At 48.4% G+C, this 25,417-nt stretch overlaps 1 protein-coding gene across 1 annotated transcript in view; it reads right to left on the bottom strand.

Annotated features, from left to right (window-relative positions):
* Positions 1-25,417, bottom strand: part of PIWIL2 (piwi like RNA-mediated gene silencing 2) — a 2,549,426-nt gene that overhangs the window by 1,073,783 nt on the left and 1,450,226 nt on the right. The window contains exon 15 of the mRNA XM_086944806.1: positions 21,712-21,852. Coding sequence (XP_086800932.1) covers positions 21,712-21,852 — 141 coding nt within the window. The remainder of the gene's footprint in view (positions 1-21,711; positions 21,853-25,417) is intronic.

Raw genomic sequence — 25,417 nt, 5'->3', positions numbered from 1 at the left:
ACCATAAGGGTTGTTTGGACTGATACAGGGTTCCTACTAGAATAGTGGACATCACATATCAGGCCAACTTCTCACAGCCATCACTTTCGTGAACACCCGTGGGGCGCTGGTAAGGCCGAAGGGGAGTGGGTTAAAGTGAAAGTGCTTGTGGCCTACTGTGAACCGCAGGTAGGGCCGGTGGGCTGGCAGGACGGGGATGTGAAAATATGCGTCCTGCAAGTCCAACACTACCATCCAGTCTCCTGGGTCCAGGGCAGCTAAGAGCTGAGCCAAAGTCAGCATCTTGAACTTCTCCTTCCGGAGGAAGCCTTTGACGTTCCTTAGGTCCAAGATAGGGCGTAGGCCCCCTTTGCCCTTCTTGGGAACCAGAAAGTAGTGAGATTAACAACCACGTCCTACTTCTGGCGCAGGAATGTGCTCGATGGCCCCCTTGGCCAGGAGGGCCAAAACTTCCACTTGCAGAATTTGCAAGTGATCCCCCGACACGCAGCGGTACTGCGGTGGCATGGCTGGAGGGGTCGCCTCGAAGGGGAGGGAGTAGCCCCTTCGGACGATTTGCAGCACCCACCTGTCCGATATGATGGTGAGCCAGTGGAGGAGGTGATGGCGAACCATGCCTCCCACTGGCGTGAAATGGGCCTGAAAGCTCGGACTAGGAAGGCTTTGAGGCGGATGCTGTGGGGGTGGATGTGGATTGGCCGCGCCGTTGTCCCCGGTTACTGCCGCAACGGTAACCAAGTCCGCCACCGCGCTGAATGTTAGTCTGAGGCCTGTGGCTGGCAGGACGTGTGGGAGCACCCCTTCCGTTGCCACGAAAGGAGCGCTGGGCAGAAGATTGCGGACGCGGGGCAAACAGGCCCAAGAACTTGGCCGTAGCCCTGGAGTCCTTGAAGCGTTCCAGCGCATGATCTGCCTTGCCACCAAAGAGGTGGCTGCCATCCAACAGCATGTCCATAAGTGTTTTGAAAATTAAAACCTTGGAATATTTCTGTAGTTTCTATTATCTCAGACTCTCCTGTTGTCTCAAACTAAACCCTTAGCATCCATCAGCATTTACTCCATACGCGGGTATAAGTAGAACCACAAAACATGAGAGATGTTCAACTGTACAACATCAAATGTCCGTTTTATATTCAATTTATTGAAATTATTAAAAACTAATATATTTAGTCAGTATGAGCACCATCTTTTTTTCTTTATATGGTCAAGCAGCTCATTCATTGACTATGACACATTTTATACACTTTACACATATACATTTGTAAATTCCGTACAAAAAGGTACGAGGATTCTCTGCACCAATTGAAAACAATATCATGAACAATTATTTAAAAACCACAATGGGAAATTGTCAACGCGTTTCGGTGGATTCTGCTGTGCGCACCACCTTCCTCAGGACAGTTAAAAAACCAACATAAACATCTGTAAATACAAAAAAGTTCTTTCAGAATCATTGCGATACATTTTGGACACCATGTTATACATATATTGTTGAGCGAAATCATCTCTTTTTTTAATCTAAACTATTTGTAGTCCCACTTATATCAATTCATACATTCACCCTTCTGTGGTAGCCTCTCCACTTTAGGCTCGGCCTCCTTTAATCCTCAGAACATCTAATACAGTGCAGAATCTCTTTAAGTTGCATTTTATTCTGCTGTCTCTCCCACATTTTTATTTTATATTTCGTATATGGACATTATCCAGACAGTATCTTTTCTTTTTGTCTTAGCCTTGTTTTTAAAACATGCATTAGTCATGAACTATATATTGACATACACCCTGTTGTCTCTGTCAGTTCAATTTGTTATTGTGCTCGTTGCTGCGTTCATACACATTATCACAGTTCCTCTTAGTGGTTGGGGTAATACATCATGCATTATTCATGAACTATACATTGGCATACACCCTATATCACTGTCAGTTCTCTTTACTGTCATGCTGGTTACTGCGTTTATACACATTATCACCGTTACTCATGGGAGAATTGGGGTTAACTATACCTTTCTTAATTTTGAGCGGTGTATTTCTTCACTATTGCTCTCTCATCTTATGATGTGAGTTACTGGGGACTCGCTGTGTCTATAACCAGTTTGATCACAGATATAAAGCGTTCACATTTACAAATCGCTATGCTATTTATTTCATCAGTCTTATAACAGTTTAAACACTATTAGTCCTACTCACCCTTCTCAGATAAAGCCAAATCTGAATTTTGCTTTTCTTTAATCTTTTTATGATGATAACCTCGCGTCCATACCTTTTTCTAGAACGTCACCTATCTGGGAATAATACGCTCTGGTCAGTTCTCATCTCCCATAGAGAGAAACGTTCTTTTCTGATTGTTTTACATATTTGCTCACCTTTCTTAGTGATGTTATTAGAGGATCTGTTGCCTTAATCTTGCAGTCCAGTCTGGGCTTCTTATCTGGCGTGTCTTAGTTGTGACAGGGATTTTTTAATAATCTCGTGTCCTTACGCTGCAAAGTAAGGGCACTGTATCAAATTCCATGCTCCTTTAATTAGTCACCCATTTCCTTTTGCTTAAATTATTTAGTGACATATTATTTTAGGCCTTACTTAAGCCCTTTAACCCCTTCGATGCTCATGACGAGCTCAGCTCGTCATGAGGCACAGTGGAGCTGTGCTGATGACGAGCTGAGCTCGTCATGAACAATGGGCTTTCCAATAATTCAGCACCGGAGGAAAATATCTCTAGCAGCCAAGGTGTTAATGACATTGGTTATCATTCAGTATTCCCCCCATTACTGTACTACAGGCTGGGCTTAATGCGTCTAAGGGTGTTTTAGACATCGGCCGAAAAGTTGGCGGACCTCAGCCAGGCGTGGCGGCGAACCGCCACAGACGTGGAAATCGCTCTCCCAAGCGAGTCCGTGGTATCCCGTCCACATCGTATAGAGTACCGCGCTGCGTCTCTTCCCTCCACGAGGGCTTGAGCGAGTTTCGCCCGTGCTCCCTCCGGGCACTCAGGCAGCACGGCCGCAACCGTATCCCTCAAAGAGTGGGTGTAACGGCCCAAGAGGCATGCGGTGTTGACCGACCTCAACCCCAAACTAAGGGAGAACATCTTCTTTCCAAACTTTTCATACCTCTTGGATTCCCTATCTGGTGGTGCCGTCTGGAATGCGGATTGGGAAGTAGAGGCCTGGATAACCAGGCTCAAGGGAGTGGGATGGGTGGACAAGAAACTAGGGATGCCCGGGTTTGGGCGGTGGCGCCTAGCGATGTTCCTATCTACAGGGGGACCTGTAGTGGGCCTGTACCAAGTGTCCAACAGGACGTCAGTGAGAGCCTAATTAAACGGCAGTAGAGGCTCTGGGGAGCTTGCCTGCGGTTTAAGGACCTCTGTGAGGATGTTAGACCTCACTGTTGCGACGGGGAGCTCAAGAGCTAAGGCCACACTATAAGCAGCCCCCTCCTCCGTAGCCAAGGTAGGAGGGGAGACAAAACCAGTGTTTGGGGAGGTATCCAGGCCCCTGGCGTCCCCTAGTTCTTGTGTCCAGTCCTGAAATGACTGGCACTCACGTGCCAGGGGGTCCTCAGACCCCCCTCCCCCCAGTGACCCTCATTGTCCAGGTCCTGAAATTCAGGTGTAAAGGATGGACCCAGATCCTCTTAGTACTCCGCTTCAGCCGGCCCTGATTGCGGCGTCAATCGATGCCGCTCTGACGCCGGATCCGGACCGAGTGGTAGACCAGGAACGGCGTCGTGCGGGGACGACGCCGGGGATGACACCCTAGGTGCCGCGCCGGCGGGGTCGTAAGGTCGACCAGCGGCGACCCGGAACCAGATCCAGCGGAACCTTGCGGCGTCAGGACCGAAGTCGCCGACGGCGCCGGGGCCGAAGCACCAGACGGCGCCGGTCCCGAAGCACCTGGCCCGATTGGGCTCCCAGTCGGGGCCGCTTGGCCCGAAGGTGCCGCGGAACACGACGGAGGAGAGCGCCACCTCATGGCCACGAGGAAGGCATCGATCTCCTCCTGCGTCGCGCTCACCCCAAGGACCGGCGGGTATGCAGTAGGCCGTGACGCCTGCGGCTCCGGCGGAGGCGCGTGGACGGTGTCACCCAAACCCCCGGCCGCGTCGCGCGAGCGTCGGGGGGAGTCAGAAGAGCTATGTCGCCTCTTCGACTTCTTGTGCCTCCTACCTGAGGACTTGGAGCCCGACGAGTGGTGTCGAATCGCCGAGCTATGATGACTCTGGCCCAGGGACCGGTCCCTCGACCTCCTTCCGGACCAGGACCTTGAGCGGCACGGGGCAGACTGCTCCCGCCTAGCCTTCGACGTCAAGACCCAACAGTCGGGGCATGATTTGTCATCGTGGTCGGGCCCCAGGCAATGTAGGCACTAGCGATGGGGTCAGTAACCGACATCAGTCGGCACAGGGCTTGAACCCGGGCATCCCTACAGGCACCGATGGAGTCGTAGACTCGAAACGGATCCAAAAAGGATCGAAAAAGTTTAGTCAAAAAGTGACTAAATGGTATCACTTTCTCCGGACCTGCGCTTGCTGGCGCGGAAATAAAGAAGAACTGACATCAGCGTGCGAGGGCGGCATCCAAGTACTCAGACGACGTCATTCCGGTGCCGATGCCGCAGACGATGCCCACCGACCCGCAGGGGTACTGCTACTCAAAATTTTACGGATCCAGTCTGACGCCTGGGGATATTCTAAGGTAAGGAATCTAATACTAACCTGTTTCTTTCAGATTGGTTCACCAACAGCATGGGTAAAGAAAATCCGTCTGATGCAAAGTCCGGAAGGATTTTTTTGGGTTACTGTAATGCGCAGCGCTCTGACATCACAGCAAATAAACTAAACACAGACATCACTGTTAGGCGCAGTCTGCTTTCACTTTGATTGATTTTCTGCGGCATAAATCTGCCAGAGCACTGAAGAACATGTGAAAGGAACTGCTAGAAAAGGGGCATTGTATCAAGGAAATCCTCCTTGGCTTGGGGATAACAGTGGGACCACAAGCAGGAACCAGGTATCGTCCACTAGACATGGGGTTTACACCACAAAAATCCCACTAGACACCAGGTAAAACTGATTATATAAAAAAAAAAAGTTGAGGTAGTTTCAGGCCATGCCCCATCCCAGAACAGTCACAACAGTCATTCTGCCCCCTCTCTTTGGTGGGGAACAGATTGGGGTGTGGGGGTGGCCGGCCCAGGCATCAGGCTGAGCTCCCAACACAGATTTGGCCAAGTCGTATTTATCCCCAATCTTCCCACAAGGGGGGCTCAGTATACACCTGGAATTAGAATTTGAAAAGGAAAAAAAGAACATTAGTTGGAGGTGGCCGATCGGGGCATTGGACCTGACACCCATCCCCAAGAGCCCCACAGTCTCTTCTGCCCCACTTTGAGGCCAGATTGGGAGGGTTTAATGCCAATCTGCCTTTAACACCCTCACCCCCATCATGAAAATCCACGAGGCACTGTTTAATACAAGAAAATATGGGGAGGGGGCAGTATGCCAAGGCATCAGGTCTATCCCTTACTCCTACAGCCTTCAACAGTCTTTCTGCCTCACTGGGCCCTAACGCATCCTCAGCCTCATGCAAGCAAAAGAAATCTAGATTCTTTTGTGAGCAGCTTTGACATATGTCCTGGCACAGTGGGGATACATTTAAATTTTATTTCACTTGCTTTGGTGAATGGCAGCGCTATTTGGACTCTAGCCGGTAACTGGGGAACCCTACAGATCCTGGCCATTTCTGAAACTTAGAGACTCGGACGAATCTAGGATGGTGTGGACCCTGCTTCTTTTCTTATACAGAATGGCCTGAAATGGTGTGCGCACATTCAATCATACTGGAGAAGGATACACATTGTGCTCAGTGAAGTGCTCGAAATGGATATCCGACTAGAGGCGAAGAGATGCCTCCTAAACATATGGGAGCCCACGGATCTGAGCAGAATGGGTAAGGTTTGGGTCACTCTTGGCCTCATGGTAGTAAAACGGAATATAGCCCAATTATGGGGAGCCACAAACTCACCAACAGTAACGGACTGGAAAAAGCACATGGACTGGTGCATAATTCGTGAAAAGACGGTTTACCTCGCCAGGGGTTGCCTGAAGAAATGGTAGCTGGTTTGGGGGGCTTGGAATTCCTACCGAGGGGAGATTTGCACTCCGCCACGAGAATTTCCTATTGCTGACATGTCATCGCCTTGACTGAAATTTTCATTGTGATGTTGCAACTCAGCTTAACCCATACCGTAATTAACATTGTGTCTGATTGGGAGGAGCCAAGCTCGCGACCGTGATGGCCGCACTGTAGCTCGGCTCCGTCACTCTTCCTGCCTGAAACGCATATCCTGTACCTCATCCTGCCCCGAGAAATCACAATCGGCTAAATATGGGAAGGTGAAACATTGCTAGCACTTACCGTCCCTCCCGGGGGCTCCTGGGTGCCGCGGATCTGGAGCTGTGCCCTTGCTTGTTCCGGAGCCTCCGCGGCGTGCAGCCCGGGGACTCGCCTGCGACGGTCGGCCGGAGTGGAGTGTTGACGCCGGCCCCTGGTGGAGGAGAGGGGTCGGCTGAAGAGGCCGTTGTGCGGTCGTTCCGGTGGCGACTGACCGGGCCCGGTCTGGTGGCCCGGGGGATCTGTGGCGGGGCGCGGCCCGCCTCGGACGGGGGTAGACCGTACAGGAGACTTGTCCCCCCCTTTGTTGCCTTGTCCGGCCATCTTGAAGACCTTCGCCCGGATTCGGCGGGCGGCGCCCGTGAGACGGTGGCGCCGGCGACCGCTGTTTTTTGGTGGCCCATCTTTCTGCACCAAGATTGCCATTACTGGGGCTCGAGGAGACTCTGGTGGGCCTTATTCGAAAGCCCGGTCCAGAAGTTAAGGAGCGGAGAGTCCCTGCTGCACTGACAAGATGGCCGCCGACGCCCCGGGTCCTGGACCTGCTTGGGGCGGTGAACCTAGTTTGTCGAACCACACAATGGCTGAGGCCTGTGGGCGTGAGCCCACGATCGGTGATGTCTTTGCCGCCCTATGTTCTTTACGTGCGGCCATGGCCTTCGACGCGGTTACGCGAGATAGCGGTTCTGCCGCCGTGCCTGTTGACTCGTCCCCCATGCATGCGGCTCGACTGATGGTGTGTGCTGCTTTGCCCCCCTCGGCTGCTGCGAAGAGTGATGCCGCAGTGCACCTACGAGACTGTATGTCAGCGGCCCCGAATCTCCAGGAAGCTTCGACTGTGGCGAACATGAGCGAGGGCCCCACGTCGGGGCACGTCCATGCCAGTCTGGCTGGGGAGCTCGGTGGATGTTTGATTCGAACTGCTTTGGTGAGGTCCCGCGGCTGCCTTGCAGGGGTCACCTTCTTTTATTTGGACGGCGGGGCCGAACCCAGTCTGTTTGCTGCTCCTGATGTTGCTACTTGACAGTCTGGTCTGCCGCAGCCACTGCTTGCTTTGCTGTTTGAGACTGGAGTCCTCTGGACTGCACCCTTGGCCTGCCTTGTTTCGATCCTGTGTGCATTCTATGCCGAACTGCTTGCTACCTACCACTTTGTTACGCACGGAAGCTATGATCAGGAAAGGACAGGGGTGAGACAGAATTGCTTCGGCGGAGTACTGGTTAATGTACGTAGATGAGGACTATCCGCAACTGTGACAATATGGCCGACTCCTTTTCACGTTCCTGATATTTGAGGTTGTGTCTTTCTCGCTTTGATGTGGGTTTCAGTTGTGTTAAGGCGGGGGGGTAGGAGCTGAATGTTCGATTGCAGATCTCCTCTCCCACTGGATCCCTTTCCCCTTTCCCTTTTCCTTTTCTTTTGGTCTGTTGTGTTCTTTTTCTTACTTTCTGATTCTTCTATATTTCGGGTTCTATTTAGGGCGACAGGCACACTGCTGGGGGGGTAGGCCGTAGCCTTCTGCACGGGTGCAGGGTGGTGTGGGAGGGACGGGGTCTTTCTGCTGTTCGTTTTTCTCTTTAGTTCTATGGCTCTTTTGTATCCCTTTATCGGGACGCTGTGTCTGCGCGCCTCTTCCATGGAGTGTTAGCTGGTAGTGAAGGGGTCGCTTTCCCGCTTCCACGATATTGACTGCACATATGGCATGTCTTACATGATTTGTCCCGATAGCGGGTCCTCCAGTTCTGCGTGCTTTATTTGCCGTGGGGCGAGTGCAGTTCTTTCTTTCCCTCTTTCTGACATTCTCTTCTCTACCCCTCCCCTCTTTTTCTTTTTATTTGGGTTAGTATAGTGGATGACTATTACGCTGCTGCTCTGATTCTTCTGGTCTGTGCCAGCACGCATTTAGGTGGTGATGGGTGTATGGCGGGCCGTGGTGGGAACTGATCTGAAATGGGGCGACTACAAGTTGATTCCTGTCAATTGCTGCTATTACTTCCATTTATCAATGCCCCTTTGTATTGATGCTTTACATACAGCCGACCATGGGAATTCAGATTTCGATAGTTGCAACTGCTCCTGCTATACTTCCTATTATATTATAAAATTAACCTTATTTAATCCTGCTTCTAGCGGTTACATTCGGCTTATTAATGTTTGATTGCTTGCCTGTATACCACTGGGTGACTGCTGGGGAACTTCAATGTTGACTCATGTGCGTTCATAATGTGTCGTGGCCGGCCTGATTGGTTGGAGGACCGTATTTGTATGACTATTCGCACAATAAAGGTTTTCAAAAATTAAGAAAAAAAAACATTGTGTCTGATTGTCTTTTACTCTTATGTGTAAAATGTCAACTTATCATATGCTAATTTGCTGATCTATGTTATTTAATAAAAAGAATCATTAAATAAATGAATGGCCTGTAATGTCAAACTTGCCTAAATCATGCATTTCCCTCGACTGAAAGTTTCAGAATCTGAGGATAACCACAAATTCCTACCACAAAGGGTTGCAACACTGTGAGAAAGTGTCCTGATATGCAGTGGTCACTATTCTAGTGAACACTATGTATCAGTCCAGCAACCCTTATTGATGATTGGTTGTAAGTCAACCTTATAGACCAGCTATCCTAGTAGCGTGGATACGAGCAGTCTAAGGCTAAAGACTCGAGAGGGCGTGTTAAGCCAGCTGTTTACCACACATATACCCCTTGAATACCAAGTGAAAGGACACCACACAAGTGTTATGAAAATAAACAGTGTATTTATTTAAATCACAACAGCCCTGTACTCTTTATGAGGACAGGGTACTAAGCACAACACAAAACTCTTACGAAAATACTTAAGTTAGCACAGTATATACAAATGCCCGAGGGGCACAGAAAACCATATACTCTGAAAGTGGAATGCGAAATTACTAGCAGGTAAGTACAGTACTAATAGGCTTAGGAATCGCTAGGACTTGACTATAGAATCTTCAGATTACTTCTAGGAGGCCTAGGGGACTCGGGTGCAGAGTGTGCACTCTCACGCGTGATGCGGGACAAAGTCTATGGTAGCTAGTAATGACAAAGTTAGTGTTCTCGGGCGAACCCGACCTGGTAGGAGGAAAACGAAAGTGGATTCTGACCCTTGGATAGTGAGGCTATGCTGGGGCACCGAAATGCCGAAGTTACCTAGCCCAGGGGCTGCAGCTGCATAGGTCTCAAAAGACGTCGGGAATCCTCGTAGACGGACCAGGAGCCTGGAAGAAAGAAGTTGCTGGCAGGCGACCAGTGAAGAAAGTTCGATGGATCCAAGCCTGGATCGAAGGAAGATGACACCTGAAAGCAGAGGGGACCAAGTTCGAGACTACTAGCCAGTAGTCATTGGGCACCAGGAGGGCACCGGATGGTAGCCACCTCGACTAGGTGAGTGGGTGACGCTGTGCTCGCAGATCTCAAGGACCAGGAGGCGTTGTCGGCGACCAGGATGGAGGAGCGAGCTGTCCCACGATGGATGAAGCTGTCGGCGTCGCTGGACCCAGGATTGGGCAACAAAGCCTTGGCAAATTCAAGCCCACGCGGTGGACTCAAAATGGCGTCTGGAGTGGACCAGGAGGGTCCGGGGTGCCTCTCTTGAAGAAGGAAGCAAGGGCCAGTCTGGAGCAACCAGACCAGCAGCAGTGATGTCGTCGGGCGTCGTGTAGAAGGCCACAAGCCAGCCGGCTAGTAGCCACACAGCGCGGTGAGCACGCAAAAGCAGAAGGGCCCCACGCAGATCGTGGATATGCTGGAGGGCTGATCTTCGGTGCTGGAGCTGCTCAGGGTTGGGACTTCTCGGACCCCAAAGCACTCACCAGTGGAGCACACGGTGGGCTTGTTGCAAAGAAGTCGTGCAGTCTTGGCGATCGTCGGTCCCTCGAGGTCTCGTCGCACTCACAGTTCTCAGCTTTGCTGTAGAGGTGAGTAGAGGTCAGAGGTGCCAGGGAAGCCGGGTCTCGTCGAGCTGGGTCGTCGGATTCGTGAAGGACTTGCAGCAGACCGCAGTGTTCTTAGGATGGTGCCTGCGGATGCAGGGTGACTACTCCTTAGCCACAAGGGAGAATCTTGAAGAAGGAAATCTTGATGTCTTTCGCAGAAAGTCGGGTCTTGATTCCAAAGATGATCTAATTTGAACAGGGGGCCCGCTCCTATCTTTATACTAAAAAAGGGGGCTGACCCGGTGACTAGGTCCTGCCTATGGGTGGGACTAGGAGGGGGGTGGTTACACCCCTCTGCCATGCCGGACTTTCCCCAGGCCAGGGGCTGGTGTGCCCCTGGAACTGGTTCTGACCGGCCTATGCGTAGTGAGCACCGGGGTGCCACTCAGCAGTCACCTTCCTGTAAAGCCCTGCCTACCCAGGATACACAAAACCCTGTCTGGGACGGTGCTAGCACCGCCCCTGACAGGAAACCCTTTGTCCAGGCTCCCCTCGCTGGAAGGACTCCCAGCTGCAGGGGGTCAGACTCGTGTCTGTGGTGGCAGCATCCATTTTGTGAAGCTGAGGCTTCGTTTAACTTTAACCGGGGTTCACAGTTACGTACATGTCGTGTCCCTCTAGAAGGGTGGAATGCTAACCCCGTCGCCAGAATTGGCGAGGGGTTAGTATTCCAATTCGTATGACACCTTACTCGACATGTTTTGATAAAGCAATACCAAAGATAGCATTTAACCGCGAGGATTATAATGCACTTAAGAGTATATGGTATGCGATATCATGGAACAGCTATTAGGACTTGGTTCCGCAAGCTGCAGACAGGCTCAGCTCATGCCAGAGCACCATCTCACACGATTCCAAGCACTCTGCCTTCAGGATTGTCAAGGCCTGCCATAGGAGTGACTGATAGGAATCTGTGTGTCCATTTTAGGGTTAGGTATAGTTATACTACACCTACAGCAAAGGGTGATTACACGACTTTGCCCCAGCTGTCATGCAGCCAGTTGTGTCAAATTTAGGAGGCCAGCCAGGGGTGGCATAAAAACATGCTGCAGCCCCTGGCAGCCCTGGGTACACCTATGCCCTGAGTTACAGGGTCTGATAAGGTGGCCCAGTACCAATTGGTAAATGCACCTAGGGTACATGTTGTAATTTAGAGAGAGAACAGCCAGGCTGTGGGTCTGATTGGCAGGCCCACAGCCAGAGAAAGTCGTAAACCAGTGAAACAAAAGCAAAAAATCTGGGTGATCATAGGATTGCAGACCCTACTCTCCTACATGACCCCCCCCCCCCCAAACGTTGGGACAATAAGCTAACCTTGACCAGGTGAGTCTTCTTGTTCTAAGTGGAAATATCTGGAGAGCCCATCAGCATTGCCATGATCAGTACCAGGTCTATGTTCCACTGTAAAGTCCATCCCCTGTAGGGAAATGGACCACCTAAGCAGTTTGGGGTTTTCACCCTTCATCTGATTTAGCCACAAGAGGGGCTTATGGTCGGTCTGAATCTTGAAGTGAGTGCCAAACAAGTATGGCCTCAGCTTCTTCAGGGCCCAAACCACAGCAAAGGCCTCCCTCTCAATAGCTGACCAATTCTTCTCTCTGGGGGTCAGCCTTCTGCTTATAAAAGCAATGGGCTGGTCTTGACCATCAAAATTCAGTTGAGATAGAACAGCTCCCACACCCAACTCAGAAGCATCTGTTTGGACAATGAATGGTTTGGAGTAGTCTGGACTCTTAAGGATAGGTGCTGTGCACATGGCCTGCTTTAGGTCATCGAATGCTTTTTGACAGCCTGCAGTCCACTGAACCTTTTTTGGCATTTTCTTACTTGTCAGTTCATTTAATGGGGTCACAATTGATCCATAGTTCCTGACAAACTTTCTGTAGTAACCAGTCAGGCCCAAGAAAGCTCGAACCTGAGTCTGGGTGGTTGGAGGAGCCCAGTCCCTGATTGACTGTATTTTGCTCTCCAGTGGCTGAACCTGGCCTCCACCTACAAGGTGGCCCAGGTATACAACCTGTGTCTGCCCTATCTGGCACTTGGTGGCCTTGATAGGGAGGCCTGCAGCTTGCAGAGCCTCTAACACTTTCCTCAGGTGGACCAGGTGATCCTCCCAGGTGGAGCTAAAGACAGCAATATCATCTAGATATGCTGCACAGAAGTCATCCAGCCCAGTGAGGACTTGATTCACCAACCTTTGGAAGGTGGCAGGTGCATTTTTCAGACCAAAGGGCATTACCACAAATTGATAATGCCCACCAGGGGTTGAAAATGCTATCTTGGGGTTGGCATCCGTAGCTAACCTGATCTGCCAATACCCAGCTGTCAAGTCAAATGTACTTAAGTAGTTGTCAGAAGCCAATCTATCTATAAGTTCATCTGCCCTTGGTATTGGGTGGGCATCAGTCTTAGTGACTGCATTGAGACCCCTGTAGTCTACGCAGAACCTCATCTCTCTCTTACCATCCTGGGTGTGAGGTTTTGGCACTAGAACTACTGGACTAGCCCAAGGGCTATCTGAGGGTTCAATGACTCCCAACTCCAACATTTTCTGCACTTCAGTTTTTATGCAGTCTCTAACATGATCAGGCTGCCTGTAGATTTTACTCTTAACTGGCAGGCTGTCACCAGTGTCAACCTCATGGGTACACCAATTGGTCTGACTGGGTGTCAGAGAAAACATATGTCTGAAAGACTGAAGAACCTGTTTACAGTCTTTCTGTTGATGTTCAGAGAGGCTGCCACAAAAGACAACACCATCTACTGACCCATCATCAGGATTCTGAGTGAGCAGGTCTGGGAGAGGGTCACTCTCTTCCTCCTGTCCCTCATCTATGGCCATGAGCAAGCTCATGTCCTTCCTGTCGACATATGCTTTGAGCCTGTTGACATGGAGCACCCTGTGGGGGCTCCTGGGAGTTCCAAGGTCCACCAGGTAGGTGACCTCTCCCTTTTGCTCAAGAATTGTGTGGGGCCCAGACCATTTGTCTTTGAGTGCTGCTGGGGCCACTGGCTCCAACACCCACACCTTCTGTCCAGGCTGGTAAACAGTCAGGACAGCCTTTTGGTCATGCCAAGCTTTTTGAAGTTCTTGACTGGCCTTAAGGTTTTCAGATGCCTTCTCCATATACTCAGCCATCCTGGAGCGGAGACCAAGTACATAGTCCACTATGTTGGTTGCAGGCTTTTTGAGAGGTCTCTCCCATCCTTCCTTCACCAAACACAGGGGGCCTCTCACAGGATGCCCATACAAAAGTTCAAAAGGGCTGTAGCCAACCCCCTTTTGTGGGACCTCTCTGTAAGCAAACAGAAGGCAGGGAATCAGGACATCCCATCTACGCCTGAGCTTTTCAGGTAGTCCATGAATCATCCCTTTCAGGGTCCTGTTGAACCTTTCAACAAGCCCATTGCATTGTGGATGATAGGGTGTAGTGAACTTGTAGTTGACACCACATTCCTTCCACATAGCAGTTAAGTAGCTTGACATGAAGTTTGCACCTCTGTCAGAGACAACCTCCTTAGGGAAGCCCACTCTGGAGAACACTCCAACTAGGGCCCTTGCCACTACAGGTGCTGTAGTGGTCCTAAGTGGAATAGCTTCAGGATACCTGGTGGCATGATCCACTACCACCAGTATAAACTTGTGCCCTGATGCTGTCTGGGGTTCCATTGGACCAACAATGTCAATCCCCACTCTTTCAAAGGGCACCCCCACCACAGGCATTGGTATAAGGGGGGCCTTTGTTGTGCCACCTGACTTACCACTGGCTTGGCAAGTGACACAGGAGCGACAAAACTCCTTGGTATCCTCATTCATGTGAGGCCAGTGAAAGTGTGAGACAAGCCTGTCCCAAGTCTTTGTCTGGCCTAAGTGACCTGTTAAGGGAATCTCATGGGCCAAGGTAAGGAGGAAACCTCTCTGAGACAAGGGTACAACCAGCCTCCTGGTCATGCCAGGCTTGGGGTCTCTTGCCTCAGTGTACAGGAGTCCATCTTCCCAGTATACCTTGTGGGTACCTGTGGCGTTCCCAGCAGCCTCAGCAGCAGCGCTGTCTGAGGGGTTCAAGAGAAGGGCAGTCTAACTGGTCCTTCCCCAGGTCTTCCCTTGAGAGTCCCCATGAACCCAAGAATTCAACTTGATCAAGTTCAAACTCTCTAGGCTCAGTTTCCCTCAATTCCTGTAGGTCAGCCTCCTCTGAGACTTGATCCACAACCTGGGGCAAGGGGGAAGGCACAGCCTTAACCCTACTGCTCTTTTTCTTGGAGGGTGTCTGGTCCATTGTTCCAGGATCCAGCACCTGTTCAGTGGGGCATTTCCTGACCTGTGACCTGGTCACAGCAAACACATGTGCTGGCAAGCCTAACATTTCCATGTGAGTCCTCTGCTCCACTTCTGACTATTGTGATGACTCCAAATCATTGCCCAACAAACAATCCACTGGGTGGTCTGAACTAACTACAACCTTCTTTTTGCCAGTTACCCCTCCCCAGGAGAAAGCTACAATTGCCATACTGTGATTGGTAGTGACATTGCTTGCATTGGTCACCAGGAATTCTGTACCTGCCATGATCTGTCCAGGGTCCACAAAGTTAGGTGTCACCATTGTGACACTGGCACAAGTGTCCCTATAGGCCTGAGCCATTTTTCCATTAATGAAAGGTGTCCGTCTGTATTTGCCCAAAGTATTGGGACTTATATCAGGGGACATATCCACATCCCCTGTACAAACAAGGACAGCCTGAGTGAGTGTGCCAACTAAGTTGTCACACCCCTCAGAACCCAGGGTTAACCCTACTAAACCCTTGGGAGGTGCACTACCACTGCTGACTGTACTAGGGGGCACAGGTGCCTTAGGGGCTGCAGTGGCAGGAGTTTGCCCTCCTCCTTTCTTGGTGCACTCACTAAACCAGTGAGTTTTACTTTTGCAGTATTGGCACCACCCTTTAGATTGGCCTTCTTTCTTCTTTTGGGGAGCCTGACCCCCACCCTCTTTGGGTTGTTGGGGACCTGTCAAAGACTTCTGGTCATTTTGTTCCCCCTTAGAATCTTTACCCTTCTGGTCTGCTTTCTTCTGACCACCTTGATTCTGGCCCTGGTTCTGTTTAACTCTTGTTCTGACCCATCTGTCTGCCTTCTTTCCCAATTCTTGGGGAGAGGTCAGATCTGAGTCAACAAGATGCTGATGCAACAACTGGTTCTGACAATTGTTTAAAATTTGTTCTCTCATGATCAAATTGTACAATCCTGTATAATCAGTAACCTTACTGCCCAGCAACCAGCCCTCCAAAGCCTTAATGGCACAATCTACAAAATCAGACCAATCTTGAGACTGAGTTTTCTGGGTATCCCTGAACAGCAACCTGTACTGCTCAGTGGTTAGGCCAAACCCATCAATCAGTGTATTTTTCAAGATTTGGTAATTGTTAGCATCCTCCACTCTAGTAGTGAGGAGCTTGTCTCTTCCTTTACCTTCAAAGGAGAGCCACAAGATAGCTGCCCACAGACTCTGGGGAACACCCTGCACAGTGCAGGCCCTCTCCAAAGCAGTAATCCATTTGTGGATGTCATCCCCTTGTTTAAAGGGGGGCACTATCTTACCCAGGTGCTTTGTATCAAAACTGCTTTCCCTATTGCTAGGTACAATGCTGCCACCAGTGGGGACTACCCCACTTAACTGTTGCTCTCTAGCAAAGGCAAGCCTCTCTTTGGCCAGGGCAAGTTCTTCCCTTTCAATCCTCAGATTGACTGCCCTTTCTTTAGCTTCATACACTCTCCTCTGAGGGGAAGTCATCCCTCTGTGAGAAGAGCTTTGAGAGCCATTGGTTTGAATAGATCTGCCAGAGCCTCTTGAGAGAGATCTGGCTCGTCCATTCCCAATGTCAAGCTGACCTGAGAGTGGCCCCAGGGGTCCCCCAGTACCAATCTCATGTCTGCTTAAGTTGGACCTGGTTAGTCTGCTGACTTCTACCTGTCCCTTATCTGCCTCATCCCCAGAGGGATCCTCATCCTCCTCCCCCTCTTCAGTCTCAGCTGAGAGGTGGATTAGGTCAGGGTCTCCTCTGGTTCCCTCAAGGGGAGGCATGCTTCCATCTGGATTAGAAGAGTTAAGAAGTTTCTCAGCTTTTCTGGCATCATAAGTCTCTAAGAGACCAATCAGAAAGGAAGTTGTGGGGTTAGACCCCTGTTTTATCTTCCTAGAGGTACACACCTGTCGTAACTCATGGAAGCTAAGAACAGTATATCTGAAAGGGAGGACCTGTGGAGGGTCCACTGACACAAGGGGAGACTCAGAGTTTCCTCCTTTGTCTGACATACTGTTTCTAGTGTGGTGTAAGTGATGCACCTACCTACACTATGTGTTTGCCTACTGATCCCTTGCTAAGAGTTGCAGCCAAGGTGTGCTAAGCCTTGAGGAGCTGCAACAGCTGGTTCAGTAGAACTCAGAGTATTCTAAGCTAAGTTATATGTACCTAATAGTACTTATGTGATCTTTCAACAAGATATTCTTAGGATACGTGTCGTAAAACAACAGCAAGCTCAAATCCCAACCGCTGCTCACCAATGTGAGAAAGTGGCCTGATATGCAGTGGTCACTATTCTAGTGAACACTATGTATCAGTCCAGCAACCCTTATTGATGATTGGTTGTAAGTCAACCTTATAGACCAGCTATCCTAGTAGCGTGGATACGAGCAGTCTAAGGCTAAAGACTCGAGAGGGCGTGTTAAGCCAGCTGTTTACCACACATATACCCCTTGAATACCAAGTGAAAGGACACCACACAAGTGTTATGAAAATAAACAGTGTATTTGTTTAAATCACAACAGCCCTGTACTCTTTATGAGGACAGGGTACTAAGCACAACACAAAACTCTTACGAAAATACTTAAGTTAGCACAGTATATACAAATGCCTGAGGGGCACGGAAAACCATATACTCTGAAAGTGGAATGCGAAATTACTAGCAGGTAAGTACAGTACTAATAGGCTTAGGAATCGCTAGGACTTGACTATAGAATCTTCAGATTACTTCTAGGAGGCCTAGGGGACTCGGGTGCAGTGTGTGCACTCTCACGCGTGATGCGGGACAAAGTCTATGGTAGCTAGTAATGACAAAGTTAGTGCTCTCGGGCGAACCCGACCTGGTAGGAGGAAAACGAAAGTGGATTCTGACCCTTGGATAGTGAGGCTATGCTGGGGCACCGAAATGCCGAAGTTACCTAGCCCAGGGGCTGCAGCTGCATAGGTCTCAAAAGACGTTGGGAATCCTCGTAGACGGACCAGGAGCCTGGAAGAAAGAAGTTGCTGGCAGGCGACCAGTGAAGAAAGTTCGATGGATCCAAGCCTGGATCGAAGGAAGATGACACCTGAAAGCAGAGGGGACCAAGTTCGAGACTACTAGCCAGTAGTCAGTGGGCACCAGGAGGGCACCGGATGGTAGCCACCTCGACTAGGTGAGTGGGTGACGCTGTGCTCGCAGATCTCATGGAGATCTGTCGGCGTTGCTGGACCCAGGATTGGGCAACAAAGCCTTGGCAAATTCAAGCCCACGCGGTGGACTCAAAATGGCGTCTGGAGTGGACCAGGAGGGTCCGGGGTGCCTCTCTTGAAGGAAGCAAGGGCCAGTCTGGAGCAACCAGACCAGCAGCAGTGATGTCGTCGGGCGTCGTGTAGAAGGCCACAAGCCAGCCGGCTAGTAGCCACACAGCGCGGTGAGCACGCAAAAGCAGAAGGGCCCCACGCAGATCGTGGAGATGCTGGAGGGCTGATCTTCGGTGCTGGAGCTGCTCAGGGTTGGGGCTTCTCGGACCCCAAAGCACTCACCAGTGGAGCACACGGTGGGCTTGTTGCAAAGATGTCGTGCAGTCTTGGCGATCGTCGGTCCCTCGAGGTCTCGTCGCACTCACAGTTCTCAGCTTTGCTGTAGAGGTGAGTAGAGGTCAGAGGTGCCAGGGAAGCCGGGTCTCGTCGAGCTGGGTCGTCGGATTCGTGAAGAAGGACTTGCAGCAGACCGCAGTGTTCTTAGGATGGTGCCTGCGGATGCAGGGTGACTACTCCTTAGCCACAAGGGAGAATCTTGAAGAAGGAAATCTTGATGTCCTTTCGCAGAAAGTCGGGTCTTGATTCCAAAGATGATCTAATTTGAACAGGGGGCCCGCTCCTATCTTTATACTAAAAAAGGGGGCTGACCCGGTGACTAGGTCCTGCCTATGGGTGGGACTAGGAGGGGGGTGGTTACACCCCTCTGCCATGCCGGACTTTCCCCAGGCCAGGGGCTGGTGTGCCCCTGGAACTGGTTCTGACCGGCCTATGCGTAGTGAGCACCGGGGTGCCACTCAGCAGTCACCTTCCTGTAAAGCCCTGCCTACCCAGGATACACAAAACCCTATCTGGGACGGTGCTAGCACCACCCCTGACAGGAAACCCTTTGTCCAGGCTCCCCTCGCTGGAAGGACTCCCAGCTGCAGGGGGTCAGACTCGTGTCTTTGGTGGCAGCATCCATTTTGTGGAGCTGAGGCTTCGTTTAACTTTAACCGGGGTTCACAGTTACATACATGTCGTGTCCCTCTAGAAGGGTGGAATGCTAACCCCGTCGCCAGAATTGGCGAGGGGTTAGTATTCCAATTCGTATGACATCTTACTCGACATGTTTTGATAAAGCAATACCAAAGATAGCATTTAACCGCGGGGATTATAATGCACTTAAGAGTATATGGTATGCGATATCATGGAACAGCTATTAGGACTTGGTTCCGCAAGCTGCAGACAGGCTCAGCTCATGCCAGAGCACCATCTCACACGATTTCAAGCACTCTGCCTTCAGGATTGTCAAGGCCTGCCATAGGAGTGACTGATAGGAATCTGTGTGTCCATTTTAGGGTTAGGTATAGGTATACTACACCTACAGCAAAGGGTGATTACACGACTTTGCCCCAGCTGTCATGCAGCCAGTTGTGTCAAATTTAGGAGGCCAGCCAGGGGTGGCATAATACATGCTGCAGCCCCTGGCAGCCCTGGGTACACCTATGCCCTGAGTTACAGGGTCTGATAAGGTGGCCCAGTACCAATTGGTAAATGCACCTAGGGTACATGTTGTAATTTAGAGAGAGAACAGCCAGGCTGTGGGTCTGATTGGCAGGCCCACAGCCAGAGAAAGTCGTAAACCAGTGAAACAAAAGCAAAAAATCTGGGTGATCATAGGATTGCAGACCCTACTCTCCTACAAACACTTCTCCTAATAAACACGGCGCCTCAATTGTGTGAATACATCACCTGCAACACTTTGGTTCTCAAAATGCAACGTGAAGGCATAAAACTTTTTGCCATGAAAACTGGCTCATTTCGATAATATGTGTGGCTGCTGTATTTGGGCATGGCAGTCACCAAGGGAAATATACAAAACCTAGACTTTTCTGAAATCTAGACACGGAGGAGAGTTCACGGTGATATAAACAGCATTGTTCTCACAATGTTATCTTAACCCAATTGACACGCATAACCTCAAATGTTTGCTAATGCCATGCATGTTTCTCACAGCTTTGTGAGTGAACGTTCCAAAATCTGCGAAGATCCTCAATATTCCTACCAATCAGTGCTCCCATACTTATCCCGATAAAAACGGTACCCCACTTAGGTGGAAGGGCTCATCATACTCAACAGGATCGGCCAAACCAGGGACCATGCAAAGACCAGGTTGATTGGAATATCATTATAATCTGCAGCCTAGTTACTGGATGTGGGTTTCACATGCTTTTGGACAAACAACAAATACTGTATCCCTGTGACTACAAGGGTCTGATGAACGTAATGGTATATTATTTCCTTAATTCGTCCTTGGGGGCAAAAAAATACAGATGAAAAAGTTGTTGCCAATGGCAATTTTTTCTACTTGTTTCCATAACTTTTTTTTTAACAATTAATTTCTTTTGGAAAATTATGAGCAATCTACATAAAGGATGCTTTACCGAATTTGGAATTTTATCTATTTTCCGGAAACGCATCGTTTTCAGGATTAACAAATGGGTTTAACCACTGATTACAACACAAACTGCAGGTAGGTTGAAATTAAAAAAATAAGGGAAGAAAAATGCCAAAATGTGTTTTCTTTTTTTTTTTTAACAACTCTGTTCCTGAAAGATGGTGATCTTAGCAGCACAGCAAACCTTTAGGTGATGCCATTTTCTGCAGAAAAAAACACACGCTTTCTAGCACAGCACTTTTTCTCATTCAAGAAAAAAAAGAAAAATTAAACTTTAAGGGCCAGATGTAGGAAGCCTAATACCGGTCGGTAAAGGCTGAAATTATCGATATTAGGCTTTTGGGATGTAGGGGCCTAATTTAAGGAATCGGTAAATTACCGATTTCTTAAATACCAATTCGGTAAATTACAGAATCCTTAATGTAGGAAGCACCCAAGTGAGTGCTTTTCACTTGTTGTAAGGATTCGTTATTTACCACCAACTACAAGTTGGTGGTAAATAACAAAAAACGTTAAAAAAGCAATTTTGTGCTTTTTTTTTTACAGTGCCATGTGGCAGACAGTATGTGTGCCACATGTGCACCCATGCACTATACAGGGGTGCAACAGGGTGTCAATGTGCCACCCTGCCACCCTTGTAGGTCTGCCCCCTATTACCGATTCATTATTTCCCGAATCGGTAAATCTCATTCATTCCTATGGAGGCCCATAGGAATGAATGGGGAATACTGATTCAGTAAATACCGAATCGGTATTTACCGAATTTTACCGATTCGGTAAAATTTACCGAATAATTTTCTAAATATCATTTACCGATTCTAAAACACCTAATCAGTAAAATTCGGGATTTTAGATTCGGTAAATGATATTTACCTACATCTGGCCCCTAGATATTTTTGGGCTACTGTCTTGGTTCTCTTCAAGAGAATCCACAAACCCCAGACACCTTAAGAATCCCAAACATCTGGAGGAAAAAAAGGATCGCAATTTGACCTGGATTTATTTTATGTAAAAAAAAAAAATCAGTTATGAACGCTTAAGCACAAAATGCGGCAGACATACAAAAAAAAAAGCTCAGCACCTAGTAAGCTTCAGGAGCGGAGGGGTAACCACTCAAACTAATTTTACATGTGCTTTACAATAAGCAGAAGCACTGTTTATGCCGATTTAAAAGAGGTTGCTATTTTGATTATTAACAAGGGCTCCGATACCATAAAATGTAAAATGCAAAAATACACCATTTCATCACCCCAACATCCCCCACCATTGTAGTTCACATTTGCTTTTTTCGTTAATTATTCTACCTAAAATCCTGGTTTCGTGCCACCGATTTTAGTTTCCAATACAACTAATTCTATAGATGAAACAACTCTGTTACCTTGTAGACATCCTCATCTAGGCGAAGGCCCCATCGTGCCATTTCAATTCGTGTAGCTTCACAACTGTCAATCCTCTTCAAAAGTTGCCTCAAAGATATGTGATGTTGCTTTGGACTTAGGTTAATCTGCTGTGTCAGTTCCTTAAAAAAAGATAATAGTTTATGGAACAATCAATAATCGTTCCTCAAAGAAAGATTCCAACATTGAAAATATTCCAACATTGATTTGTAACAGGTCTTCTGATGACCTCAGACGGTGCCCAAAGACTGCTCCTCTATTCATTCAAACACTACACACAAGCTTATTTCCCGTTTAATCCCAAACTTCAAAAACCAATTACAGGCCCCTCTGCTAAACATCCGAATACCAGAAGGAGTAGTGATCCATCCATTGAACATTTCAATACAAGACAGGCTAATGACCTTTGATTAAAAAAAAACACACACAGTGACTATTCCACTAAAGCATCTAACCCTAATAATTGACAAATAATTCCCAAACTATGCAGGAATCAGTGTCACTTTCATCAAAAAGCACTACAGAGATTTCAAATTCACTAAGTGCTCAAAAGATAGGCAAATTATTTGAGTATTTCAAGAACTCACAATACACTCTAGTAAGGAAGGAAACACCAAATGGTGTTAAAGGATCAAGTTGTGACAATATCATTTTAACATTCACCTGGTCATGTTATGTATTTGTTTCAGGATAACTTGTTGGAAGTAAAATTAAGTCAATACTCAACAGTATAAATTAAACTATATAAACACATTTGTCCCTTAAAACTTAAGATCCTATAGGTTTCATCTTAGAAACTGAGCAAGTTTGATCTGTTGAGACATACCATTCAAGATAGGTTCTATGGAGCAATACAAATGTTTTTATATCCGGGAGGCGGTTGCTCCGGAGTTCGCACGGACCCTGTCTTAGCATCCAGTCTTCGACTGATGTAAGGTGTCCGGCGCACCCGCCTCCCGCACCCTCCTGTTTTTGAACTGTCGACACACGGTCCATACTGGCACCCTGCTCCCCTGTGCAAATGGTTCACCCGCCCGACTGCATCCGCCCTGTAAATTGATTTTCAGCAGCATACACCGCTTTATGGTGTCTATCACCCACCAAGGATACTACCTTCTTCACCATACATCACTGTGAAATGTTCTCATATCCTCAGTAGGCACCCTGAGTTCCGTGGGTTTCACATCATCCTATACTTGTGTCTGTGTATCTGATCGCTGGGTTCATCAGACTCATTGGCCGCTCTGGTTATTCCACCGGCTCTCTGATTACACCATTCACCTACACTGCCACACAGCCTGAAGAGTTACGAGATACTTCCCGCTTTGTGAGGAAACACGTGTCGGCTGGTCGTTTCTTTGTTGTTGCATCATTAAAACTTTCTAACTAATCCACTGGTGTCGACAACTTGAACACAAATACAAGACATTTCTACCAGTATTTTATCCTCATTACGTGTGTCCGGGACTTTTTTCTTAATCAAAATTACTGTCCACATCTACACCATGTACAACTGCAGTGCACCAACGTCCAAGGAATCACAGATCAGTGCAAAGAGGGAAAACACAGAAAAATGGAAGTCTGTCTCAGAAGGCAGCGGAAAGCGCTTTAGATAAGCCAGATCTAGATAAATATACTAACTCACAGCGAGACAGACTGAATAAAGCCAAGGAAGATATGGCAGCAATAGATGTAAAGGATTGGATTTTAGCTCAATACCATATCCTTTTCACAATCAAGGTTTTAGTATTTGATTGCAAAACCCCCCCACCTGACACTGGATGTCCTGCATACTGCCCCCCACAAGCTCCTGCTTCTATGCTTTCCTCTATTATTGCAGACCCTGGCTACTTTGCTTTAAACGGGGACAATGATCTGGTTTGAGCAAATTTTAACCGAAAGCTGCAATCTCCTACTCGTACAGACTTCAACCTCTTAAACAACTTTGAAGTTTTTTAAAAGCCACTTGAGGAATTTTAACACGTTCACCACTTGGGCCACCTATGAGTAACCATATTTTCAACATCAGACCTCTCTCTGGAAATAGGGACTGGGCTACCTCTGATTTTATCAGATTACCTGAAAGTCTCCTTCTACAATAAAGCCCCCGAATTCAAGGCAGTAGCCAAAGTAAAGTTTCAAGTCTCCGAAAGAAACAAAAGGATTGGATTTACAGCCAGCAACTGTGCTAATTCTTCATTTCCCTAGAATGACCCAGAGCCCTAAAAGTGCCGCTCAAATAAATTACTTTAAGGTTTTAATAAACATCCAATGACCCTGTAATATGCTCTTGTGAACCAGCTGTCTAAGATCTGAGAAGAGCCTAAAAGGCTGGACATGTTCTCCCTCTTATATCCGGGAGAAAGAAGTGAACCCTAAGGATTATAAGGCTGAACTCCTGTTAAAGCTAAACGGGCACAAGAAGCTACAAGAGGCCTTTTCCTGCAACTGACCAGTGGCAACTAGACCGGGACTGTCCCCTCCTGTTGGCCTCTATCTGCCACCCTGTGATTCTCTAAGTGCCTCCCTCTGACATCCTGGGCCGGGGCTTTAGAAGTGTTTTTCTATGGTGGATTTGGACTAAAGTCATAAGGTAAAATCTATGACCAGGATGAACCAGCACTCCATTCTGGCCAGAGTCATATTGAGCCTTGGTCCTGTTCATGGGCTATAATTGGCATCATGTGCTTCCGGGCTCTACTTCTATTTAAAACTTTAAAAATGCATTTCTCTGGCTTCCCATTATTAGATTTGCATCATTGTTTCAGTATTAATATTGTTTTGCATTATTACTTGATCACTGTTTTAGTAATTCATAAATACGTTACACACAGTCGCTAAGTCAAGCCTGTCTGCCTTGTGCCACAGCAACCAAGGGGTTGAGTTCTGGTTTATTTAGTCACTTTGAGGGTTTAAGTTGACAAGGATTGTGATTATTGCCGGAGGGGGTACTTAACCCCCCCTGAACTAATTAGCCAATTTCTTACAAATGTAACTTCTTTTGTAGGGAGAGATGGTACCAAGACATCTTGATATTTTAGTTAGTTTTTGGTTTTTCTTTCTCTCCCCTCTTTCCTATGTGTCCTTTTGCATCAGTTTTCCTCTACTGTGCCACTCTCTTTCTCCCTGTGCAGTGTTTGTGCCATTTGCTGTATCTGTGATTGGTCCTTTTATGTCTCTATTTGACCATGATTGAGCCATTTGCTGTGCCAGTAAAGCACAAGTTACTACTTGTGTAACGATATATCTGTAAGAGACATTAGTTAGAGATAGATTCCTTACCTTAGAATATCCCCAGGCGTCAGACTGGATCCGAAAACTTTTGCGTAGCAATACCCCTGCGCGCCGGTAGGCGTCGTCTGCGGCTCCGCGTCCGTCGTCGGCGTCGTAAGCGCCGGGATGACGTCGTCGGAGTACTTAGACGGCGCCCATGCGCGCTGACGTCAGTTCTGACACACAGCTTTTCCGCGCCAGATACGCAGAGCCATGAGAGAACTAACACTGGTGCCGTGAAAGTAGGGCCCTGAAAGGGGATGACCTTAACCCTAGATTTCGGTTCGCAGAACGGGGAGGATGGGCGGGTCGGTAAGGAATCTATCACTAACTAATGTCTCTTACAGATATATCGTTACACAAGTAGTAACTTGTGCATCTGAAAGAGACACGTTAGTGATAGATTCCTTACCT

Source organism: Lissotriton vulgaris, chromosome 11 (genome assembly GCF_964263255.1).
Source record: "Lissotriton vulgaris chromosome 11, aLisVul1.2, whole genome shotgun sequence".
Classification (NCBI taxonomy): Eukaryota; Metazoa; Chordata; class Amphibia; order Caudata; family Salamandridae; genus Lissotriton; species Lissotriton vulgaris.
This window is presented reverse-complemented; position numbering and strand designations above follow the sequence as displayed.